The sequence below is a fragment of the Chamaea fasciata genome, unplaced genomic scaffold, assembly GCF_029207755.1.
Source record: "Chamaea fasciata isolate MVZ Bird 193981 ecotype frontalis unplaced genomic scaffold, bChaFas1.0.hap1 SCAF_9, whole genome shotgun sequence".
In the NCBI taxonomy this organism is placed as follows: Eukaryota; Metazoa; Chordata; class Aves; order Passeriformes; family Sylviidae; genus Chamaea; species Chamaea fasciata.
The window spans coordinates 25013653-25033460 of NW_027094094.1; the positions used below are offsets into that span (position 1 = coordinate 25013653).

Here is a 19808-nt window from a genome sequence, read left to right on the forward strand (position 1 = left end):
CCAGGGAGAGCTTGCCAGAACAGTCTGGGGGAGGGCAAGGGCACGTTCTCGTTAGGGCACTGAGGCAGGCTGGCTCTGTGCCTGCCAGCTCCACCAGGAAACTTTCAGATTAACTGGTTTACTGTAAACATGTTTAGTGTATGCACATTCTTGCATGCTCTGGCTCTCTCACCACCTTGCCATCTGTCTGTGTTTGCCTCTATCTCTCTCTCTCTCTCTCTCACACACACACACACACACAAATATAATTTCATAAAGTAGACAAAATACTGCCTTAATTTGTATGTCATGCTCCGAGAGAAAGCTCAGAACATCAAATGATGACTGATTTGAACCAAGGGGGTATGATGTGTATCCCCTCGCAACCACAGTTCTGCTAAATTCTTCTGGGTTTCTGGTTGGGTGTTTTTTTGTTTGTTTATTTTTTGGGGTTTTGTTGTTGTTGTTGTTGTTGTTTTGTTTTTGATGGAGCCATGAACCTCATGTGCTTAAATCCATTTATGGGAAGAGTTGAATAGGTAGCAAAACGGCCACAAAAGTTCAGCCTTTGCTACCCTCCACATTCACTAGCAGATTAATCCAACTGTGCTAGGGGTGTGCCTGACCCATGTGTGAAATGCAGGGTTCAGTCACAGCCTGTCACACATCTCCACACACTGCCAAGCCTGGGGCCAGCCTCACCTGCCTACCAGCCAGCTGGGCACACATGCACCCCCCTCTCCTCTCCAACAAACCTTAAATGGGTGTTACTGCCACCACCTGAGCAGAATTGTTCCTTTTTTTCTGCAGTTGTTTCTTTTTGTTGAGACACAGACTTTCTGTCTCCGTTTTATGTTATGAAACACATTTTTTTGTTTGTTTATTTATTTGTTATTTGTTGTTGTTAATTTTTTCATTCACTCGCTTCTGCTCATTATAGTGTACTACATTATGACCTGGAGCTCCTGAGGAAGTTAAGCCTAAAGGAAAGCAGCCAGGGCATTGACAAAGAAGTGTCTTCTTGTGCTTCCTCAGGGACATCTTGATAAACAGGTATATGTAGGACTGTAACAGTTCTGTGTCAGCACGAATGATGACCACATTATTAGCCAAATGCCTTTGTATACATTACTGACAGGTAAAAGATCATTAGCAAAGAAAGTCTTTAATAACAAAGGTCAAGGTTTATGTTTCTAGGCAGACCAATAGGACCTGGCTCCAAACAGCTTACATTTTTGAGGCTGACACACACATATCCACAGGCCTTGGAAGATAAGCAGCACGCAGCTAGGAAAACAGTCCCTGGGAAATCTTTGCCAACTCATTCTTTAAGATGCATGTGGTCTTTAAGATATTTTCCTGCCAAAATGTTCCCAGGTGGGTACCCAAGGAGGCTCACTGAATATTGTGGTAAGTCCTTGGGAGAACAGAAGCTACACATAAACCTGTTTATCTCAACTTACACAGAACACATAGCATAATTAGTAAAACTGGAAAGACCTCTGGCTTGACCAGATAGAAACTGTGTTTATGACATGCTTGAAAGGAATAAATGGCAGCTTTTTTCTTTAATGTTCATCACAGGCACTTTCCACCACAACATGTACGTGGGAGGCAGTGTATGAAAACATTTATGTAGGAGATAAACACGGGGTGGCAGCACTTCTCCAGCGCGGATTTATCAGATTGCTGGCTGGAAGCATTAAATCCCTCTTGGGCGCCATACCCAGACAACCCTTGCATTGGGGATTAAGTCGTTGCCTACTGACAGATAAACTGATTACAGAAGATAAACGCGGTCTCACACGCTCCCAGTTTAAACAAACTTGTGCCTAACTCACAGGCATTTGCAAAGAGTAGTTCGCCACTGTCGAGGACAGCATAGCACATGGCACAGAGTCCTTGTCCCCAGTCTCGGCCGTGTCCCGCATATCTGCAGCAGCGAGCCTCAGCTGTGGGGAAGAGAGGCGGGCACGGGCTCCAGCAGGAACAACGGGACACCGGGACAGACCTGGCGTCCACCGGGACCATCCCTGGCAGCCGAGCGCCGGCACAGCCCCGCTCCCCAGCTGGGCACACGCCCTGAGCCGGGGCCAGCTCTCCGGAGGGGGCACTGACCCGAATGTAACCTCACGCTCTGTGTGTTTGGTGAAGTTTTGAAATTATTCCTCTCAGCTGTTTTTTATTCCCAACTTGTATCCAACATAGAAAGCCATGCGATAATCCTGATGCTTGGGAGCAAAAATGATGAAAAAATACAGTACAGCACAAACCTAAGAGTTAGAAATAAAAATGTAGTACTTTAACACCGATTTTCCATTAATCACAAGAACTAAAGAGTGATCATACATGTATTAACAGGGAAATTCATATAACAATTTCAAAATCTAGTCAAATTCAATTATGTTGGTAAACTAAATTCCTAGCAGAGCAGAAGCAGCTGAGTTGAGATGGACCATTTTACAACAGCATTAAAAAAACATAGAAAAAGATACACCTTTACGTACATGGTAGGAAAAAGCTTTTTATTCTATGATTGTTGTTTCACAGGAGAGCACTTACGTTTCAAAAACACAGGTAATTGAAACATGACAGTAACAGCACATGTATGCACTGAAGGTGATTTAAATATTACATATATGTTAACATGTTTTACAAAAGAGGCCAAGCTACTGTTAGGTGATATTCAGCCTTCTCCCATCAAAGCAGCCCCCCAGCCATATGCATTGCTAACTCCAGTAAGGAAATTGGACCCCAGAATTTCCCATTGTCTAATTAGAAGCAACAGATCTGCTAATCCTTAGTCAGAGTTGGGAACGTCATCTTCACCTTTGCCCATCAAAGGTTTGAGGTTCAGCTTTTGGCTTGAGTACCTGAGTCACACTTTGTCTTTATCCAAAGAACCAACAGAGCAACAGTCAAAAGTAAACTGTATTTTGTTGTCTTATGCTGATTAAAATAACAGACTCTGTCCATTATATCTTAGATAATGAAAGACACTGAATGTTAAAAATAAATCAATTTCCAAGAAAATAACCTTTCCTTTCTTTCCATTTAAAATCTAAAATTCCTTATGTTGACTATAAAGCTGTTAAATTTGATTTTCAGAAGCATCCTCATCATTAGTGGTCTTCCTTTCTGTTTTTAAAAGGTGACATATCACTAATGTCAAAACACGAGTTTTTTAGGCACTTCCCATGAGAATTCCTGTCTTCCAAAGTGACCATAACATGCAGTCTTCTGGTAAATGGGCTTTTTTAGATCCAGGTCCCTGTGCGTATAATAAAAAGAAGGAATTTTTTTTTATATTAAGGTACTTCATGGTAACTACTATTAAAATCATGATGTTGATATCCATCCCACCCCCTCAGACAATCGAGCATATTCTGGGGATGCAAGCATACCAATGAACTTGTTCAATGGAGACAATTAAAGTGACAACACTGCTTAAATGTCTTTAATGTACTTAGGGCTACAGGAAAAGGCCTTATTATTAAGAATTATTAATTGTAATGGAAAAGATGAAATAACCTTAAATTCCTTTGGTAAACCAAAAGATACCTTTTTGTCAAAACAAAGTTACCTAAAGTTCTTGGAATGCAGAAGTTGTCTTATTTGACTTCCACATACTACAGAAGGCCAAACCTTCAGGAACAGTTGAAGATTTTGGAAGAAATCATTTCTTGGGTGTGACTACCAGGTTATTTTCCTTTCTGTGTGTTTCTTTACCTGACAATGACTCCAGGCCGAAGATCAAAGTTTTTGTGCACAATGTCCAGCAGCTCTTTCTCTGTTTTTTGGGAAGTTCCATAAGTGAACAGTGAAATAGACAGTGGATGAGCGACCCCAATGGCATAAGAAACCTGTGGGAAAAAAAGGCACCTCAGTCAGCCAATAAACACAGTACCTCAGAGCAACAGTGGGCAGCAGAAGAAAGGATTAATTCATGAATTTCATTCATCTTATGAAAACTAAACCCTCTCCTTCACTTCTTATATTTGCACAATTTGTATTTGTAGAAAAAAGGAGAGAAAACTTTGAAAATGCTGAGGCCTCTGGATTACTTTCTCCCCCATTATCCAGTCACCCAATGCTCATTTCAATCACAGTGAGTGTCAGAGGGTTGAGGGCTCAACAAATATTCGGAAGAATATCCAATAAAATAACCAAAAAGCTAAGGAGAAGTTCCAGTTTCAAGAAGCCAGCTGGCTTCGTGACATCTCAGCAGGCTCGAACGAAGCACATCAAGTCTTCCTTTCTTCCAAAAACCATTGTCAAGACCACTCCTACTACAGCGGCTCGTACGAAGGGAGCTCAAAGAAAATCTAAAAAGCGGAAATAATTTTGAGGAAAGCACCATCCTTATCAAGCCTTACCTGGACCAGAACACGGCGGCAGAGCCCAGCCTTCACCAGAGACTTGGCCACCCATCGGGCGGCGTAGGCGGCCGACCTGTCCACCTTGGTGTAGTCCTTGCCGGAGAAGGCGCCGCCGCCGTGCGCGCCCCAGCCACCATAGGTGTCCACAATGATCTTCCTCCCAGTGACACCAGCATCGCCCTGGACCACAGACAAGTTGGCCATTACACATCCATTCAGTCTCAAACAAGGCCGTGCATTCCTTCAGAACACTGCAGCAACACCCAAGTTCACCACACAGGCGTTGCTGTGGGGTAGCTGAAGGGATGATCTTGTCTCACCAAGGTACAACAGTGGCGCTAATTGTCCTTTAAAGCCAGATTCTCAGGACAAGCCATTCACAAATTTAATGGTTAATCAAGCAAACAGGTTTGCACCCAGATAGCTACAGCATGCACTGCCTGTTTTAACTGTAAATATGGAAACTTTGGTTTAGAAGTGACCTACTAAGTATCCAAACCTATTACAGAATGTTGCTAAAACACTAGGTGCCATAATAGAACTATTGAGAGCTTTCACACTGTTTAAAATATGAAAAAAAAACAATCCAGGCTTTCATATCTTTTAGTCAAAATCACAAATTGTGTGAATATTAAATAGATCCTTTTTTTAATTTACAGTCAGAGGTATGTCAGTCATACCTTATACATGGTTACATGGACATTAGCACCCAGCACTTCCAAAGACTGTCATAAATTTACTAAAAACCACATTTCCAACCCCAAAATATTTATAGTCTAATTTGAACTATACACAACAGATACCTATAGATGAATATTCTAAACTATTAAGTAAGGAAGTACAGATAATATTCTAGTTGCCTACAGTTGTCCTGACTGCTCCTCACAAGTACTTCATATTTTCATTTGATCTGGGTTAGCTGATCAGCACCACACTAATTGTCTGACCCCTGCAATTTACTAAATCTTTAAGCTTTCTGGTGTGAAAGAAAACATGTTCAAATTTTAAATTGTGCTGCCACCTGTGCAGCAGATTTGAAATTCTTTGCCTTAGAACATCATGTCACTAAAATTCAACTGCTGGAATGTTTGCATGGCAAACACAAGTGGAAAGTCAAAGTTTTTCTTGAAAGAGTGTGCATATACACATAAGTAAACCTTTGGCACTGTTTGTTCCATTCTGCTAAGAAAGCACTGAGACAAAAATCTGGAGTTTAGACAGCTGAGCATGTATTAAAGGATCCTGTCCTTGGGTTTTCTGCTTCTCTCAAACCTTAATTTTTGATGGTGCAGACAGTTGCAATGAGAACACCTTGTGTGTCACTATGACTTGGCTGCAGAACTGAGCGAGAGGAAGAATAAATGGACATGTGAAAAACATGCAAAAGACCCCACCCCTTGTTTCAAAGGTGCTGAACAAGTACAAATGCACTTGTAAAGCATGTGGAAGTCATCGTTGCTATGAGCTGTAATGTCTGACCTCATCACAGCAGCAGCTATTGCTGGTAGGAAAATAATGACAGCAGCAAACCTACTCATTTTGACACAGCCTGAGTTCAAGGTCCCACCACACTCAAAAACATAAGATGAATATCCCAAGTGAAATATATGTATCTTCCTTAGATGAATTGAACTGGAGGTAAGACAGCCTCCTGTAGCTAGCTTTGTTAAAAATAAAACTGAGTAACACTCTTCTGAAAACTAAGCAGAAAGCTAAAGCTGTTGAAGTCCAGAGGAGAAATAGTTATTTTCTGGTTGCTGCAATGCCATTGTAAATTGCACAAGTGATGATAGCAGTTGTAAGGTCATGGACACCCAGGCAGATTGACCCACACTGAGCAAACTTAGCCCAGGTTTAAAAAGCTGTAAATGGACACTGTGGCTTGCCTCAGTTTGTATGTGCAAACATATGCAACGGAGCTCCAGCACAAGAGTAGCATGGGTGTTTCTGGCTGGCTTATCACTTGTAACTATAGTTTTTAAATGGATGCAGTTCAGTACACATCTGAAAGATTTACATTTTAATGGGTGCAGTTCACTGCACACATACAAATATTCCTATGTGTAGCCTTCTTTTTGTATGTATTGCTGCCTTGGTTCATTCACTCTAAGTTACAGCTCAAGTTTGACTCTCCTTTTGTGCACAGTCTAGGATGACAATGATACACAGAATTACAGTGATACAACCCATTCAACTGCATAAAAACACATTTTTTGTAGAATCAATAATTACAATGATAAATCTCAACATCATCCCACCTGTTACATGGCACTAATGTAAAAAAGAGTGCCTTTAGAAATAATTCTAAAAAATTCCAGTAGGTGAATGAATTTGTAAAACAAAGGGAAAACACTGTCTACTTGGATTTGTTGTAAAATTGAACCTAATTTTAAGGAGCTTTGAAATTTTGTTGTGATAGTTCTGAAGGCATCTGAAGACTAAAACATCCCGTAATGGTAACTTTATTTTCAAGAACTAAATCTCAGAACTGCTGATCCTACAGAGAGTGGAAGCTCTGCCTGACCTCTGTGAGTGCATGATCAAATTATAAAGCTCAGCTCCTGCATTGCCTAAAAGTAAAAGGAACATTTATTTTCTCACCAGAAGCAGCTTTATTTGGGCTGATTTTCAGGACAGATGAGCACTTCAGCTCTTACTGGTGTCAGGCAGAACAGTGAGAGCTATTCAGATCTGAAACCAGGTTCACTCTGTAAGAAGTAAAGCTTCTCTTGTCCATCTCTCTGTAAGAAGTGCTTCCCGTGAGAAAGGACTGCAGGTCTCACTCAGTGCTGGTCCCCAGAGGGTTTGAGGAAGGCCAGAATTGGGTTCTGCACTCTACATGCAATGGAAGATTGGATGCAGACTTGCCTGGCTGGTCACAACACTATCACCAGGCCCTCCAAGATTACTTTGGCATAGGAAATGTAAAACCCTGGGCCCTGGGAGAAGGGAAGGAAAAATCTGTCCCCTGGGACAGAGATGCTGAAATCTGAGCATTGAAGACACATATACAGTGAAAGGCAAGCTCATAAGACCATCAAAATAATACAACACAAACCTGAGGCCCTCCAATGACAAAACGTCCACTAGGCTGAAGGTGATAAACAGTTTTGTCATCCAAGTATTTTGCAGGGACGACGACTTGGATCACGCGTTCCTTCAGGGTCCTGCGCATGTTCTCCAGGGAAATGGTCTCGTCGTGCTGCACAGAGATCACAATGGTGTGGACACGCACGGGGATCACCGCTCCGTTCTTCTGGATGTACTGAACTGTCACCTGAGGGACACAACGGGGAAAAACAACAAAGTTGCTATCAATGTGTTAGTGGTATTCCTCGAATGCTACACCTGCTATTCCAAAAGCAAAACTGTAGCAAAATGTCAGCGCTGACATTAGAGTGATCACTGCTCACAGTGATGCCAGGGTGTGAGGAATGAAGACTATTTCCTCCCTGCATTTGCTATGTTAAAGGGGAAAAAAACCCAAACAAAAAACCACAAACAAACAAACAACAGTAACAAAAAATAGCCTGCTCCAACTCAAAAAGGACAACTTCATTCTCTATGAAATCATCCAAAATATGTCTTTCACGTGGGATTTCCTTCAAAACTCACAAGCCTCAGAAATTTATGTCCTTAGTGCATCTTGAAAATGTCAGCCTGAACCCCTAAATGCAAATAAAGCCTTTGGATGTCACTTTTCCAACAAGTACAAACCACTTTAGTTCTGGAGGGTTTAATGTCCCTGCACTGGCAGGTGGTGAAGTGCTCTGAGACACTTTATCCATTTTCCAACCATTTTCCAATGTCACAAGCAGTGGAAAAGCTTTATGTGCTATTGAAGGTGATCCTGATAAGCTGAAACACATCAACTGCTGTCTTCAAAAATACTCAGTATTTCTTGAAAGAAGAGGTGTTGGTTTCCAGCTTTTTGAACAATCCCTTGCAGTACTTACCTGTGTCTTAGAGTCGGGCCTCAGCCAAGGGAGGTCTCCACTACGCCTCAGCTCTGCTAACCTGGCGTTCAGTTTATGAGCAAGAATAATTGTTAGAGGCATACATTCTTCTGTCTCATCTGTTGCATAACCAAACATCAAACCCTACAGGAGGAGAGAACATACTTCAATCACTTTTCAAGGCACCACAACCAAAGACAATGAGATACCATCTGAGCAGAGAGTCAGCAGCATCCTCAGGTTTACTTTCTACTGTTTCACATCACAGTGCAAGAAGCCAAAACTGAAATCAGGTTCCAACATGTTACAGTGTAATGAGAAGCAGACCATGTTCCTAGAATTTTTTCACTAGCCTGAAGGCTTACATGTTGAGCTAGAAACCTGGACAAAAATGAAGACAATTCTGTGAAAAAAACAAATAGGTTCTTTCATAGAAAAAAAAATCTGCTGGAGAAAACATTTCAGGACTATTCTGTCATGGGAAAGATGTTTTCAGTAGCCTGGAAATGTTCCAGAAACGTTTATGTATGACTACAGACACACTTAGACTTACTGCAGCTCACATCTGAAATTTCAGTGGAATGGGATGTGAGCACTCCATGAAGGACATAGCCTTCAACAGTTTGAGGCACCTGCCTCAGATTTTTCAATGCCACATGCTTAGAGTCACAACTTCTACTGTTATGTATTATATTTATTCTTTTATATATTACTTTTATAATTCTCTCATGTTCCCTGCATCAGATTATCATTTCCTAAATAGAGTTAGCAGCATTTTCTTCCTCCTCATTCAGTGTATGTTGTGGGGGAAAAAAAGGAAAAAAAGACAGGAAGGCACTTTGGTCAAATGGAAAGTGAGGCCATCAAAGTGTCAAAGAAAGTCAAATCTCTTTTTATCTTATGTAGTATTATGTCCCCATGACAGCAGAAAAGCGTTTCAATTTAGTCCTCAGGGGATTTTTTGAACAATATTAGCTTGGCTCCTGGACTCTGATATATGCATTTACAATTCTCAACAGCACTGGTATAAACTAGATATTACTTCTAATGATAATTCGTAAATGTTAAATTAACTCATGTGGCATCAGTCACATTATGCAGTGTTTATGTTAGTGTCTTTCTCTTGGGAACACACCATTAATACCTACATGTGTTCTTTAGCTCAGAGAAACACAGTTTGTGGATGGCTTTAATTACATGGAACACCTATTACAAGAGCTGCCTCTGGCAATAAGTGAGAATTAAAAGTACTCTGGTACTTATTGTACCAATGCCGAGGGCAGGTGAAACATCACCTAATTTTTTGCTGCACAAAATCTCAACAGCTCTTTGAATGTACAAAGATCCTTTGCTTACTCCACGTTACATGGCAAGTCTGCCTACAAGATGAATGGTTTGATGAACCTAAAGCTACACAATAAAACCATGAAATGCATAAGCAAAAAACTTTTGCTGAGTTGTAAGGGAAACCTCCTCAGCTACTACAAACTGCCAGAGCTCTCCTGATTTGCCTGGAGTGCAAAAACAACACCAGACAAAAGTCTGCCATCCAGGAACCTACAACTGTTTTAGTAAAATTATGCGTTTTATTCTGGGGTAAAGAGAAGTGTGGAAATACTTTGACATGGATTTTGACATAAAAAAATAGGCCACTAAGATGAAGTAAACTTTTTCCATTAAAACAGCTTTGGTGTTTTAGGTGTGATGCTATGTCTACCTGATCGCCAGCACCAACATCCTCTTCATTCCTGTGTAGGTGAACACCCTGGGCAATATCAGGTGACTGCTGTTCCAGTGCCACTAAAACATTACAAGTCTTGTAGTCAAAGCCTATTTGGAAAAAAAGGAGTGAATTAGTTTTTTCTGTCATTATTAAAGGAAGTAACATGGAACTAGAGGACAAAATTTTTGTTCTGAAGGATACCACATTCAGAACTCAAAACCAAACTGCTATTTTTTAGTAAATTTTTTGTCAATACCCCACTTGAAACTTTTTTAGGATGGGCTGGGATATATAGGGTTGCCTTTCTTTCTTGTAGCTGGTTATTTTTTCTTGCACTGACTCCCTGTGCCAAGCCAATTCAGATAATGAATTGTCAGCTACAGAAAAGTACTCAAAAAGATAAATAATGAGCCTCTCCCAAATGAATACTAATAAAATCCTCTACATGAATTTCCAGGAACTGAGTTTTTCAGCAACTGAAGACTCTGCTCTCTGCCACATTGTTCTTATTATATACAAAGCAGTGTCCGTACTTAAATCTCTCATGGGACTTTGCATGAACCACAAACAGAAAAACATCAGAACTCAGGTCTCACAACAAATCTGGAAATGGGAATTTACATTACTTTCCAAGACCAAAAGTAAGGCTTTAAAAAGAAATTGAAAGACTTACAGAATTGTGGAAAAATTTCCCACCTGTTCCTAGGTATATTAATAGTAACTTGCTTCTCTCCAAATCCAACCTTTCCTAGAACTGTAGCTACTGACAGCTGCTGACCAAACTCATGTTCAGCCAGTGCAACATGTATACACGTCCATATGCATGTGATCCACTTGAATGCTCTTCACCCTCTTTTCAGTAGGCTATGTAGAGAAGAAAATTATATTTCTGTACATAATTGTTTGGTTTAGGATTTTTTTTTTTTTTTACTTCTAGAAATCATTTTTTACTGGGTCACTGAATCTCCCCTCATCATTGTTGGCAGTTTGGACAAAAAGGAGATTCGTGATCCCTAGATTTGCTTGTGTTTTCTGTTGCACTGCTGTTGTGTGATGGTGGAGGCAACCTGGTTGTGGTGCTGCTGCACGGCTGAGCTGCTGTAATATTCTCCCACCACAACCCCCTGCAAATTCGATTGCAATCAAAGGACTGCAGTAAACAACTTGTAAACCAAAAGCTCTTAAAAGACACACTTCACTGTAACAGAATACTTGGAATATTTCTACTGCATAAACAGATCTATGCAAATCAGAAAGTGAAACGTGTGTGGTGCACAGAGCATTTTGTCTTTTTTATCATTTGCACATCTCACAACCTAGGTCTGGACCACACACTGCTCCATGGAAAAGGAGATACTCAGTGCTAACAAAGCACCCTGAAGTGACAACCACCTTTACACCCAGGAATTGTAAATGCTACTGTGGTACAAAAATACAAAGGTACAATGAAATGAACCAGGTTTCTTCTCTCTCTTTTGCACCAAGATGGAACAATCACTTTGCCTAATGAAAACCAGAAATCAAGTTCTTGCAAGTTTGGAGGAGTGGTAGGTTCTATGGTTCAAGTTGCAGTTAACTATTGTGGCCAAATACCACTGCTCAATGTATAGTCTGCCTACTCCCAATTCAGTTTTAACCAATAAAAGGTTTGTACTTACTGGGGGAAAGCCAAAAAATGTAGCACCATGTAAGCAGCTTTCACACAGCACATTCAGTTTGTATCAGGCTTGCTAAAGCCCCTGTATGGAGGGGGTGACAGACCTGTTTCACAGTTGCCTATTGCTTGCTCTTCCACGATTTCATGAGTTTTTCCACCAACCTTTAGCTGAATCATCATAGCCAATATGTCTAATTGCATCTCGGACAACTCTCTGGTAATCCACAATAGCACGAGAAGTGATCTCCCCACAGAGCAACACCATTCCTGTCTTACATACTGTCTCTGAAAAGAGAGATGAAAACAAGATTTCAATAGCAGAATAAGCCAGTCACTCAGACAAAGAACTATGTTTGTGATGGTGCTGATTTTGAGAGATCTACTGGATGTATACAGTGTAAATTCTTTCTATTCCATATTTTTAGGATTGTAACTCCATCTATTAAAAAATCCTTTCATATTCACCATCTGTCTGAAAGCAAGGAAAAAACTAATATGTCCAGTTTACAAATGGGAAAGTCAAAACACTGAATGATACAAAACATCCAGTGATATGCAAACCTGTTTCTTCCAGGACGATTCAGTCCACACACAAAATCAATGGTTCTACTCTTGTACAGCCTGCTTGGGCTTCAGTCTTTACAAAGACTTTTACTGTTCCTTCTCATCTCTCCTCTTGAAAACTGACATTCTTATGTCTTTTTTTTTTTTTTTTTTTTTTTTTTTGAGAATAAAATGAGTTAGGTCTTGGCAAACATCCTAAATAAAAGAATGTGACTGCATGATGATTTAAAGCAAAGCAGCAAACAACTTACCACAAGCAACCTTGGCATTCGGGTCCTGTTTGAGATGGGCGTCTAGTACAGCATCGCTGATTTGATCACAGATTTTATCTGCAAGACATCAAAGCTGTGATGCAAAACCACAGCACTCGATACAAAACATGGACTGTTTGCATCACTTTCAGTAGGTATTTCAGAAAGGAATTCTTCTATTGCATATTACTGGCATATTTAAGGTAACTAAATAGAAAGACATATTAAACATCCTTCCAGCAAACTCAGTAGACACAGTGGGGAATTTACCTACCAGTGTAAACTAATTAACTAAAACTTCATCTGTAGTTTTCTGCACTTAAATGTGAAACAAGTGTGTAATGCAGAGAATAAACAAGTGTGTAATGCACAGAACAACCTGAGAGGTGTACCACCACCAACTTCCATTGCCCCAACAGAAAGTTACAATGTACTTGAACAACACTGGTGGTAAAGCCTGAGAAAGTGTTTCGATTAATAGAGATAATGCACAGCTCAGTGGAGGCCTGGGGTTTGGGTTGCTTTTTGTCACTGCTTCCTACCATCTAGCAATGTCACCTCCTAAGCATCCCTGCAATCCACCGAAGCAGCACAGGGAATAAACACACAGAAGCAAAGAAGGGGTTATCAACTGAAGTTCGCCTGAGGAAAACCTTTAGTTACACGCCAAATACAAAGGTTTCAGCTGAAGTTTGTAATCATAATATTTTATCTTTTCCTTTCTTTCTTTTCTAATCTTTAAAACACATATTGAACCTTAATCAAATAATCTAGCTAATCTAATGGACACAAAAGGGCAGCACCCTTTGCAATGTCTTCTGCATGAAAATGGTTTATTTTCTTAAATAATTTAATTTTATTGTTCTTTAGAAAAAGGTCTAATATTGCTTTTAGATTTTGACATAACAAACTGTGTGGCAAGATAAATTAATCTCCTGCCTTGCCGTGTGCAACACAATCTGTTGGAAAGCAGCGTTTTGTAATAGTCTGTCATTAGAGGCTTTTAATACACTTAAGCTCAAGTCAAACTAAATTCTCACTTATTTTCATGAAGGTGTACATTTAGCTAAGAGGAACAAAGCAAAGACTGGAGAACTAATGTGATTCTGACACTCTTATCTCTCATATTCACTCCCATCTCATCACTTCAACACAAAAAGAATGAACACAAAAGACAATTAGCTAATGTAGACTGTGTTAGAACGTTCAGCCTTGCAAGAACTGTACATGGATTACAAAATTTGGGACAATTATTACCAAAAAGGAATCAGACACCAGTCTTGCAATTTTAATTCAATGTCCAACTGAACCTTGTTTAGCAAACCTGAGTAAAAAGGTGGCAGGAGTGATTAAAATGTATCTTTGCTTGCTCTCTTCAAAGTTTTCATTTTTATAAGGAAATATATCCACATTTTCAAGCATAAACCCAAGAACTATTGACAACAATATGCAAATTTTTATTACCTGGGTGAGACAACAGAGCAACTGAGGTTAGAACGGCTTTCTTAGTGCAGGTCCAATACCCAGCAGAAAACTCTAGTGACTGGGACTGCTTTGCAGTCTTTTTTTCACCTCCCAGAATTTCAATGAACAACCCTTATTGCTGTCCTTTCTCCACATGAAGCATGTCTCACCTGCATGAGATGCCACTGTCCCACATGTATAAGTATGGCACACACAGGGACAGTATTTGCATTCTTGCCAAAACACTCAAGAATGGTGTTAAAAGGTTGTGAGAAGGTTTAGGACAGGATGAGAATGCCCTAAACCAGGAAAGTCTATCTTACAAGATGAAACCAATCAAACTCAATCTAGTTCTGATAGACTGAACGAAAGGCAGCCTACCAGAGGAAACCCTTATAGGCATTGAGATCCCGATCTCTAAGAACCTAAAAATACTGTGCTGACAGAAAAGGGTTTGTTTTCTGATGGGAAATGATGTAACTACAATTGATAAATGAAAGTTAAAAAGAGACAGATAAAGATTCAAAAAGGAAAATCTGGAAAGAGTGAGAGCCATGGAAACCATTCATCTACAGGCAAGCAGGATTCCTTATCCTTCAAATGTCCGCATGAAAATTGGATAGCTTTTTAAAAGGCTGAATGAACTACTATTTACTAGCTTGTTTGAAAAACTCTCACGTGAAATATTATAATCTATGTATGAAGGTCAGGTCAGATTATATTTTGGAGATCCCTTCTGATCTTTAACATCTATGTGAGACCCTAATAAATTAAAACAGTAGATTAGAATTATTTCATCTACTATACTTGGAGCATACCTTTTACATTAAAATAGTCTGAGGCAAATCAGTTTGATAATACATGTTACATCTGATTGTTGGTGCAACAACCAGCAGTTCTAGTTCAGCAAATCCAGATACAGATATGTGTGTCGGGATGGGAAAGAGAAATCCAGCTGGATGATTGGCTGATTAATGCATTAAATTAAAGGCATCTGTAATAGTAAAGGTCTCTGGTGTAAAATAAAACCAGGCATTCTATTTTTAGCAATGTTTAGCAGGCTTTCTGCGCCCTTCATTATGTTATTTAAATTTCTCTTCTCAGCTGGCCCATTTCTCTTATTATCTGCTAAGTGTGAGAGGTTAAGTTTGTCCATTATTTTTTTTCCTTTTTATTTTCTAAAAAGCATAATGGAACACCTCTGGTGAGACACTATAATATTAAAAAAAAACATTTAATAGAATTCAGTTCATACATACCTTCATATCACGAATTACTATCCAATAGAATGAATATTGCAAAAGGAATATCTAAACTGACTGAGCAGGAAAGTATCAGACAGCCATGACTCTCTTCATGAAATCCAATCATCAACCTTATGGCAGAGATGCCATGAAACAGCTCTTGCTAACCAGAAAATGAGTCTAGGGAGGCTGATGATAAACCCTACTCAAAATCTCAGTTGTAATACTAGGAAGTAAAGGAGGTGTTCAACAACAAAGGTGAACTCTGATAATTAGAAGGAACTTCATGGTTTTCCAGATAGTTAGATATAAGTTTGTTACATGAATCTAGAGTATGTAAGAGCCTAACAAAAGTTCTCAGAACCTTCACAGGAATTCAGTTTCACAGACTCACCAGACAGAGGAAAAAAACTATGAACAGCAGTAAAACCTGAAAATTTTATTCAAAAAAGCTCCACAAAGTACAACAAAGAGGTATAGCCACACTTCTGGCTTTGATGGTGTAGTAAATATATTAAACATTGAATATTTGAAATGGCAAGGTTGGTTTTCTTCAAAACCTGTAACCATCAACATTAAATTCAGTATTTTTAATAATATGTTATTTTTATCAACAGAAAAAATTAAACTAGAATGTGAATTTTTATATTCAGAATATGGCAAACTAAGCAATTCTCAGTTTTCAGGCAAAAAAAAAAATTAAACAGGGAAGAAATACAGATACTTATAAGCATTTTATTAAAAATATCAACTTTCCAACAAAAGGCTTTCACTAGAAAGACTTCAAATACCTGCATTGTGCTGTACATTTTTCCTATTTAAAAAAAACCCTTGTGGAGTGCCTGTTGATAACTGCAGTGGTACTGCAATATTAGCAGTGTTCAAATGTCTTGCACATCTGTTCTCCTTGTTCAATGCAGTTTACTGAAGTATCATGCATATCATTAAGTATATATAATCTTAGATATAAGACATGCTGGGCAGATCTGCATTTTCCAGGGGTTTTTTCCTTCATGATTCTTTTTCCTGTGAATATCTACAAGATAAACATATGCTTTTAATATGGTTGGAAACCTGAGGGTGCTTTCAGAAGATGTTTGGTCTTCTATTTTTAAAGAGACTGCTTGATACTTTCTGGAAAACTGAATGGCAGTCAGTTTGCAGCCAATTCCACCTGAAGTCACACCAGATAGGGGGAGGAATTATTCCTCGGTGGTTTGACATCTGTCAGACTTTGTGGGGCACAGAAACACACGATGATTTTCAAAGCAGCATGAAACCTGTGCAGCATAACAGGCACTACTGGACTAAGGAAAATGGAGCAGTGATAAAATACAGCTACTGAAAAAAAAAGTTATCTTTTTCATGCTTCTGTCTGTGTGCTTTTATTATTATATCAAAAGGAAGAGGTCATGTGTAAGTCTTCGGAGAATTTGGAATTTACACCACGAAATGACTAAATGATTAAAGATCTGAAAGGAATTCTTAAATGTTATGCCCAAGGGATTTTGAAGAATCTGGAATGAGAAGACAGCATAAACATTCTTCTATAATGTCTTTGGGGAGCACAGGGGATACCTGTAGGTTAATTATTGACAGCTATTACTTGCTTCTATGGAGTCTGGACTTTTCAGTGACACCCAGCTCTAGGCATTACACAGATACAAGGCAGTTCTCTGTATACTCAAATAAATAAGCGTGTCATTTCTCCTGCTTTGTGCATTAAGAAGGTCTCCATTAAAGCATTCAATGTTCAGCTAATATAATCAGAACAATTCAAATTTCCAACAGACAAAGGTCTGGTTCAGGATCCTTACTTCACATAATGCCCTCTAGCAAAATTATACTATCACATACAGAAGAGAAATAATCAAGAACACGCAAATTACCCATTTTGTATAAACAGAGGAAATCAAAACTCACCATAAAATTCTATTGCTACAGATAACATCAGAAGCCCAACTACAGCCTCAGGCACTGGGCCTCATTTTTAAGAAATAGCCAAGATTTTCCTGGGTGATAAAATCCCAATGGCATGTCTACACCTCTTGTGCAAAACCACAGAGGGGAAAAGGGGGGCTCAGCCGGGATGTAGGGGAGGGAGGGGTGAATAATTTTTTGTCAGGAGCCACAGCTATCACTGAGATGAATAAGATCCATTGCTGATGCTCAGGAAAAGGAATTTGGAGGACAACCCAGAGTTACTTACTGCCATCACATCTTCCTTTGATCTGGAAAATCTCTATCTTCCCTTTGCCATAGGCATAGGGGTTTGCAGTACCCTGTGTGAAGATCTAGGCTGCTTAAGAAAGTATAGGCACCACAGCCTTGAAAACAGCCAGGTAAAGGTCGGTTTTGCACTCACTCTAAAATAAAGCTCCCAGGTTGGTACTTTGTATCTCTTAGTACCCAGACACCCAGGCAGCTCCACCAGGCAAGAGAAGCTTCCCAGATATCCAAGTGGTAACTGTGTTTCTCAAGGGCCTGCCTAGTATTGCAGCACAGGAGGAAAATATCCATGGGGCTCAAAAGAAAGTTACTGAGGGCTAATAGAGGGTTTGGAAATAAAGGAGGGAATGTGAATAAGAACTAAAAACTTGGCCAAATTCTAAAACAAGAAACAAGATAAAGAGGACTGGTAAATGAAAGAAACCAAGGGACAAAGCTAAATCTGAGGACTCAGTTGAACTCTCTCTGCTCCGAGACTTCTCTATTACTGCCCCAAGATGATTAAAAAATAATAATTAGAGTAGCATAAATTATGACCAGTTGTCTTTGGAAATAACATCATCCAGTAAAATTACCACACTGTATTATGTTATTTTTGTCATGAAACTCCATAGCAGTAGAGACACTGGATGTAATTATATATAAATTCGACAAGGGACATATGTTCCAAAGAGAAAATGTGGCCGTCATTTTCTGACTGTGTTACATCAGAAAGAACCCTGACTGGTTTAACCTGATGTAGTTGCCTTCACATTGATGGAGATGTACTCAATTGCATCAGCCATGGATTTGATCTGCAGCAATAAGTTAATATAGAAGAGTATCAAACTATAGACCTAAAGTTCTCATTGCTTTTTATCCTCTGCTATGAAATCATTCCACCCATTTGTGATTTACTCACATAACATGAATACAGACCTGAAAAGCCTTATTACAGCAAAAAGTACAGGCCACCAAATTGGCTTCTAAAACAAATACACTTTTCAGGACATCAAATAACCCATTGTCCCCTGGCCTCACTTGAGCGAACAGTTGCTGTTGACATAAGGTGTATGTTTATGCTGGATGAATATTTGTTTTCAATAAAATTGAACTAATCTCTGCTGACCATACACAAAGTTTAGCAAATAACTGTCCACTATTTGCTTAAGCAATTCCATATATTGCATCAGATGATGGAAAGGGGTGGAAGGCAGGGGAAAAATGGTGACTTTGCCATGTACAGCTGCTGGAACCACTAAAAAAAGGCTCTAGGATAGGCTCCTTAGGGATATTCATGTCATGGATGACTGTCTTAGAGCACTCCATATGTGCAGGACAGTTTCACAGCACCCATAATGATATGGAACTTGAGAAGCAAGCTATGCATTCTTATCCATATGTGAAACTTAAGCCTGTCAGAGATACAGTAGTGTCTCCACAGGAATACTGAAAGAAATTTAGATGAAAAGGAAGGAGCAGAAACCATAAACTTCACTGCCTTCCTCAGCTGAACACACACCCTACAAAAGCACATAAACTCCTGTTGGAAGCACTCTAGTTATAGCAGTTCTACAGTCTGTATGGACAAAGTCCAGTAGAAATAAAGTAGAAAAAGCACCCTGTTACAAATAACTTCTCTAGTAAGATAAACACCAGGTGAATTCTTCTTTAGGCTTTAAAACACCTCAAATTAAAATATTATACTTTTTAGACTTTTAACAGAGCTGGCTTCTTACCTGGATGTCCTTCTCCCACGGACTCTGATGTGAACATGAAAGCGCCTTCATCATCAAGTGTGTAATCACATAAACCATCCACTGGTCCATTCATGGTTGTGATGCTTTTCCTGATGGATTCTTATAAACGGTGGTTGAAGAGCTCTACCTTCAGTGCCTTCTGTTTAAGGCTCTTTATCAGCAGGACTACTGCTGCCTTCACTTATTAGCTCTTGGGCTAACTTCAGTTTCAGTATGTGAAAGCAGCATGTGCTTGCATCTGTGCCTGCATGCAAGGAGTATGCATGTGCCTGAAGTCTGTATCCCTACCTAGCCTGATCTGTCAGTCCCTGAGCTGCTCCTATATATGGAAAAGTGTAAGTGCCCAGATAATCATGTGAGGAAAATGGAAGAGCCCATTTCTTGGCAGGGGAGTTAGTTAACTTTAGGATACTTCACTAATTAACTCAGTTCTTGGAAACACTCCGGATTCAACCCGTGCAAGACTGGTTATCTTAGCAGCTCCACTGAGCATGAAGTAATGCAGGAGTGCTAGTGACAGTTCAGGTCAGCTGCCTTTCTCTTAGGCTCTCCCCTGATTCTGGGATCTATGGTGTACTTCCAGCTCTGTGTTGTGGTTTTGCAGGGATAGATACAAAATGTGT

The 19808-nt window shown here is 39.6% G+C and overlaps 1 protein-coding gene across 1 annotated transcript; it reads right to left on the minus strand.

The window, feature by feature from the left end:
• Positions 1–2483: 2483 nt before the first annotated feature.
• MAT1A (methionine adenosyltransferase 1A) lies at positions 2484–19493 on the minus strand. The gene is made up of 9 exons (XM_066191543.1): positions 19165–19493; positions 12510–12587; positions 11857–11979; positions 10032–10144; positions 8315–8458; positions 7417–7635; positions 4356–4538; positions 3709–3842; positions 2484–3250 (listed from the first exon to the last, which is right to left on the minus strand). The coding sequence occupies exons 1-9, from the start codon at positions 19256–19258 to the stop codon at positions 3148–3150; spliced, it is 1191 nt and encodes a 396-aa protein (XP_066047640.1). The 5' UTR covers positions 19259–19493; the 3' UTR covers positions 2484–3147.
• Positions 19494–19808: the final 315 nt, after the last annotated feature.

Bases quoted from the DNA above. Each gene is read 5' to 3' on its own strand.
- MAT1A (XM_066191543.1), bottom strand. From the start codon at position 19,258: ATGAATGGACCAGTGGATGGTTTATGTGATTACACACTTGATGATGAA. The intron at 12,588-19,164 runs GTAAGAAGCCAG...GATGTCTTGCAG, and splicing joins CGTGGGAGAAGGACATCCAG to ATAAAATCTGTGATCAAATC. The intron at 11,980-12,509 runs GTAAGTTGTTTG...CTCTCTTTTCAG, and splicing joins GAATGCCAAGGTTGCTTGTG to AGACAGTATGTAAGACAGGA.